The sequence below is a fragment of the Cyprinodon tularosa genome, unplaced genomic scaffold (assembly GCF_016077235.1).
Source record: "Cyprinodon tularosa strain WSP-4 unplaced genomic scaffold, ASM1607723v1 ctg131, whole genome shotgun sequence".
Classification (NCBI taxonomy): Eukaryota; Metazoa; Chordata; class Actinopteri; order Cyprinodontiformes; family Cyprinodontidae; genus Cyprinodon; species Cyprinodon tularosa.
In genome coordinates this window covers 339,739-346,092 of record NW_024038126.1, presented here as the reverse complement: position 1 = coordinate 346,092, position 6,354 = coordinate 339,739, and the positions used below count along the sequence as shown (strand labels likewise).

Here is a 6,354-nt window from a genome sequence, read left to right as displayed (position 1 = left end):
TCATGTATCACCGGCCCACTTGTCATCTCAAATTTAGCAGAAGCTGAGTGGGGGGATTGAAGCAGGCCAGTAATGAGGACTCGGCGCCTCCACTACGGTAACTGTGGTTACGAGCAGTGCATTAATGTATGTAATCTGTTACTGTGTCTGCGACAAGGACACACACTGTGCTAATTAAAGAAACCTTTCTAAGCTCCTCTTTAAGACTTAGGTCATGTCTCATTAAAAAGGGTCTCAGTCCATGGAAACCATTCATTATGGACATTTGTGACGGTGGGGGTTGTAGGGGGGCAAACACAAGGAATATAATACATACCAACCTGGCAGGTATATATGCTGATGGTGTGAATAACCTACTGATATTACTATTAACAACACTGTGGTGGTAAGTAAAACGGAGACTTTAGTGTATCATTTTTAAAGACATCAAATTAGACAGTTTCACTTTAAAATCAAATTTTTATTTTTTTTAATGAGGATATCCACTGAAGCAGAAAAAATCTTTAATGTTAATATTTTACATTTCTAAATAAAAAAAAATAGAATACCAAAAAATAAATATGAACCACAGCTCCAAAAAAAGCTTTCATTTTTGACACCTTGGTTTCAGATTTAATGGACAAACTAATCCCACTTTAGGAGCGATGTTTCTCCTTCATCAGGACGGGTCAGGAAAATCAACCGGCAAACAGCTCAGAGACACAAACTCAGCAACACTTGAACTTAGGAGGGATGCTTCTGATAAACTATCCAAATACAATAAATAAAAAAAAACACTCCCCCCTCCCATAAAATGCCATAAAGATGGTACTTTGCAACAATCTGCATCATACCTGACCTCCATTAGATTAACTTAATAACTGGTTGGCCAGGAACTATGCAAAAAGGTAACTTTCTAATTCCTTCCCCAGACCATTGGGCTTTAGCTGTTATACAAATGGAAGTACACGTCTTTACCAGCATCAGCAGATCCTGAAAACCATAAAACAGCGACTAATACACAGAAAGATGTATTAAAGCATGTGTAAATATTGTCAAAGCATTTCCGTACATTCCTTTGTACTTTGGGTAAAATGAAGGGGAGCATCGTCAAAAGACAATATATTTCTTATAAAAACAAACACTTCTCTTGATGGTCACGTGGAAACTAAAGTACAACAGTTGTGCTTATCAGATTTTAGGTATATCCACAAAAATAAGAATCTAAACCATTTATGGCAGATGGAAATACTTTTAAAGTATTAAATCACAATGACTTTAATTTATCAGTGTACAATTCATGATTCTTGGAAGTTGACACTGGAAACCAAAATCCCCTGATTTGGTGATTTTGGTTTTCCTAAAAAGCTAGTGTAAACCATAAGATGTAAGAAGATGCTTTATCGTTAAATGACTTTCCAAAGAAACGCTCATCAGTGTGTCTACTTGAAATGGGTTACAGTGCCCTGCAAAAGTATTCATACCCCTTGAAGTTTCCTACATTTGTGTTTATATTTTTTTAATAACCAGAAACATTACTTGTATTTAATTGGAATTTGTGTTTTGGAGCAAGTAGTGCATATTCATCAAACGGAGGGAAAATAATGATAAATATAGATTTATTTTTTCAAAAATGGGATTTTGGTATAAATCTAAATGTTCACTGAAGGCCGCTTAGGTTTTTGTTTTTTTAGACATTGAGCAAACGGCATTATGAAAAGAATCACAGCAAACAGATGAGGGAGAAAGTTCTGGAGTAGTGTAATTAAAACATTTACTGAGGGTTGAACAAGGGAGCAAATTAAAATATTCTTTTTTCAACAATATCCAAGGGTTTCTAACATAGCAATTGGGGGAATAAATTAAAAGCTTAAATTTATCACCGTCGGTCATTTTCTGTATTGCCATTGTTTTACTTTTCGTTATTAAATGTAAAGACTGGCACAACTACAAAGCATGCGCAGCATTGTTCTCATGTAAACTGATGGGCTGAGTAACAGAAGCGTTTATCAGAGGGAGTCATGAGGTCTGTAGTAACTTAGGGGGATCGTTTCAGGATTCCAGGAATACAGTCCAAATGTTAGACTTGATTTGTAAACTTTTTCTTTTCTGACACCTTAACTAAAAAAAAAAAAAAAAACATTAAATATGTAGTTAAAAGCAAATCATTTGTATGCACTTCTTAATGTAAGCAGTATGGGGTACACTATTTTATATAAGGTTCTTTTCTTTAAGCAGTATATGCTGTAATGATATGATAGCCAATAAGAATGTACTGGATCGTTATATAAATGCCTAAAAACACCTGTGGTAAACCTTGTGGTAAATCATGACACACTTTCAGTATCTTTTATTTGCGAAAAATATGAAAAACCATGTTTGTTTTTCACCTTTACATTGGTGGAATATGTTGAGTTGTTCTAGCGCGAAACGAAACCTATAAAAAAAAAAAAAACAGGCTGATGCGTAGACTGGATAACATTAACAAAAAATAAAACGTCAAACAGGCATGAAGACTTTTGCTAGGAACTCAATACCTTTGATCAGAGAATGTAGCTATTATAAGGCAGCAAAGCGATTCTAACAACCAGCTCATCAAAGTTGTTGTTCAGATCAGGAGAAAGCATGATCCTGAGGCAAAAATCAAAGCAGGGGGATGAACTAGGCTACAAAAATTATAATAATCGCGTTTGTTCACAAAGTACAAAATGTGTGAGAAAACTTCAACCAAAGTAGGGTTATCCTTCAACATGATCTGAGATGATCATGAAGTATTTTGAAGCACTACGACAAACCCTAAGCTCTATGACATGGCTTGTCTTTAACTAATTTGAAGTCTAGTAGATAACATTGTAATAGTTCTACCCAAATTAACCCTCCCACCCCCAACATATGAAAGCAAGAGAGCAGGCTAAGACACATCCTCCCTGAGACTGGTCCATGTACCCACAGCCTTCCGATTCTGCAAGTACCCTACTGTAAGACTAAACACTTCCCACCTGACTGGTCCAAAACCTGTTTGTTTGTTTTTTGGTGGCACTTCAGCATCTCTATTCTTTTCAATTTACAATTTAAAGAGGACACAGGAGAACCAACAATCCTGTACACAGTAAGGCTCTCATAGCAGTTGGTAAATCGGATCTTTCAGAAAAATAAGTGGATTATAGAATGTTTGGAGTAGATCACAGTTATAGTTGTTATTGCTCAACTGAAAACACTGCAATCTATGTGAGAAATGAACTGTTCCTCCACCCACATATATGTACAACTGTGATATGTTGCAATGACTGAAGATGGGAGAGGGAGAGCTGAAAGAAACCATCGGCAAATGATGCTGCGACACATTTTCAGTCCTTTGGCATCCCAGAGTAGAGCTTTATTTCATCTCAGGTCTCTGAGCTGACCTCGGCTTTGCAGGCTATGGAAGTGAGCCTCCCTGAGGATGCGGTTGATCTGCAGGTATGACAGCTGATTCGCTGGGCCACCCAGCTCTGACGAGAAGCCGGAGCTGAAGGGACTGCAGGGGCCCAAAGCACACCGACTCCCAGCTGCATGTTCAGGACTGCTTATGTTGCTGCTGCTCTCACTGTTGGATGTCTGTTGGATAATAATAATAATGAATTTTATTTATCATGCACTTTACATTTGATTTCAAATCTCAAAGTGCTACAAAACAAGTTTAAAAGACCATAACATTAAAAACAGAGTAAAAAGACAGTCATTAAAATCAATACATTAAAAGGCATACGTAGCCTATTAAAAAAAATCTAAAATCAACAATTGTAGGAATTTCTAAAAAGGAAAGTTTTTAGTCCTTTCTTAAAACAATCCACCGTCTGTGGGGCCCTAAGGTGGTCTGGGAGGGCATTCCACAGACGGGGATAAATGAAAATTAAGCCTTTAGTTGACACATTTTACAGCTGGACTCATTCATTTTTTCCCCACAAAGAGAAATCACAACAGCTTTTTATGCTGTGGGAGAGAGAGAGTGATAAAGAAAGAGTACCTCTGAGTCCCAAGCATCCCGACCTGGCTCAGGGGAGAGAGGATGAGCTCTGCTCTGCCTTTTGGCTTGAGGCACCAGGTGGCTACTCTCCTCATCACCACCGCTGTGCTGCCGCTTCCTGCAGTAAAAGAAATACACGAAAAATCCCTGAAACTGAGATAAAAGGTACAGTAATAGAATATTCTCTCCAAACAATGTGTGAGGTTCACATCATTACATTACAAAAAAAAGGCCTTCTTTACTTGGATATATCTCAATAAATCCAGTGCAAACAACAACCTGACAAGTAAAATTATATGTACATTTATGTCACTGCCACAGCTCATGTGGAAAAATATCGGTTGACAAGATAACTATTAGTCATGTATGTAGAAAATAAAAAGAGTAAAGAGGACGGCGCCTTTGGCAAAAGAAAAAAACATGTCAAGTTCCTTACAAAGTTTGCCACAGAGGGCACACAGAGGAAGGTGTTCTAGTCAGATAAGAACTCAACACACCAGTAAAACATAGTGGTGGAAGCATCATGTTGTGGGGACAGACTTTTTCAGTAGGAACAAGGGTGCTGTTCAGAGTTGATTGTGACAATGAATGAGGTTCTACTTAAAAAAGAAAATCAGAATCAGAAATAGTTTAATAATCCCAGAGGGAAAATACTTTTGCCCCATCTCATTGAGGCTGAAAGTAACTTGAAACCGAGGCTTACAATCACCTTAAAGTTGGATGGCGACCATTAAGATTCATTGTGTGGGACACCTTCCAGAAAAAAAGCTAGTCATAGAAAACAATGTCCAATGCTTGGTAAACATACAGCCTAAAAGCTGCAATGGAATGAGTTACATTGGCCAACATATATCTGTTAGAAGGTCCCAAAGTATAAAGCGAATTCTCCCTGGAAATCTCTGGAGAATCCCAACAGTCCATCTTTACAGTTGTTCTATATCAAGCTGGACAGAGCTTGAACTATTTATAGTAACATTTTCAACATTTAAGTCTCCAAATGGAGTTGAATCCCAAAATAAATCCTGCTAGAATTGCAAAAAACACAGTATTTGCTACAGGGTGTAAGTCTATATAAATACAATCCAGTTTTTTTGTTGTAATGGTATAAAATTTCTGATAAATATGCATCATTTAACTAAACCCTATGGCCTTGGTCTTTAAAAAATACAACAAACAAACAAACAAACAAAAAAACATTGAACGTATGGGTTCGTACAAAATATAAATATGAAAGACCACCGAAAAGTCAAAATATCCTCTTCATAACCATGGAGCCAGTACCGTTATGTTTGGAGGACTCAGCGCATAAACAACCGCTCCTCTTTCAAGCATAATCTACGTTGCCTAAAATGGCTTCTGCGAGGTTTGAATGCACTTTGTTTTTTAAACCTGCAATATCCATAAAGGCAAAATAAAGAAATAACTAACCTGTTTTCAGTCAACATATGACAACGAAGAAGCTTCCGTGGTTGTTTAAATCCGAAGTAATTATTCGTGTTTTTCTTTATCGTCTCAAGATGTCTGTTACTGGCCTATTGCTTTGCTTAAGCTAACTTTTCCCAAACTAACTAATTACACCAAATAAGATGAGTATACAATAGTCCATGTTTAATACGCTGGTACGTCAGTATGTTGCCATTTTAAGAAATACAGTCAACTATAAGCAGCGTTGAACAGAGAAACACCTAAACGTTCTTGCTAGCTAGTTAACAATTCCTCTCAGGCGCTTTGTCATTGGTTAGGAGCTAACGCTAACGTCACAGCGAGCTAACGTTTTATTCTATATATTAGAAATCTTTCCTCGGGATTTTAAAACAGATTTATAAAGAGCAGCATTTCCTCACGGTACTGTCATTTCAATCCCAATGTTCGTGTATGTTAGAGCCAAAATAATGTCCTGGACTTTAGCTCGCGCTAGCTACTGAACATACACAGCCAACCGCAACTGTTGTGTTTACAACTCACTGCGGCTGCGCGTCGATGACTGATTAAACTTCCGTGTCTGATCAGATTTAATCTGCTGACTCATTTATATGAACGAGAAGAACCAGATCCCGTCTTGGAGCTCGTAATCTATTTATATTTGTTTAGATATTATGTATATATTTTTTGTATAAATGATAGGATGTTGGTACACTTCTCTTTTTTTTAGTCCACAGTTGCACTTCTCATGCTATTTTAGCTTTAAGACTCAGAGTGCTCTCATTGATGGGAGAAGCAGAAACTGTAGAATCTAGAAAAATACCGACATTTTCATAATCCAACGTGACTTTCCAAAGGTTTTCTTTGTATTTTTTCCTAACAAATAAGTCATTTAAAAGCTATTTCTATACTGCAAAATCAAACAATGCATTTTAATCACATTAGTA

General features: G+C 37.0%; 1 protein-coding gene across 1 annotated transcript; it reads right to left on the bottom strand.

The window, feature by feature from the left end:
• Positions 1-780: 780 nt before the first annotated feature.
• On the bottom strand, positions 781-5,957 carry LOC119778268 (protein FAM104A). Its single transcript, XM_038277423.1, has 3 exons — positions 5,414-5,957; positions 3,986-4,103; positions 781-3,576 (listed from the first exon to the last, which is right to left on the bottom strand). The coding sequence occupies exons 1-3, from the start codon at positions 5,428-5,430 to the stop codon at positions 3,361-3,363; spliced, it is 351 nt and encodes a 116-aa protein (XP_038133351.1). The 5' UTR covers positions 5,431-5,957; the 3' UTR covers positions 781-3,360.
• Between the last annotated feature and the right edge of the window lie 397 nt (positions 5,958-6,354).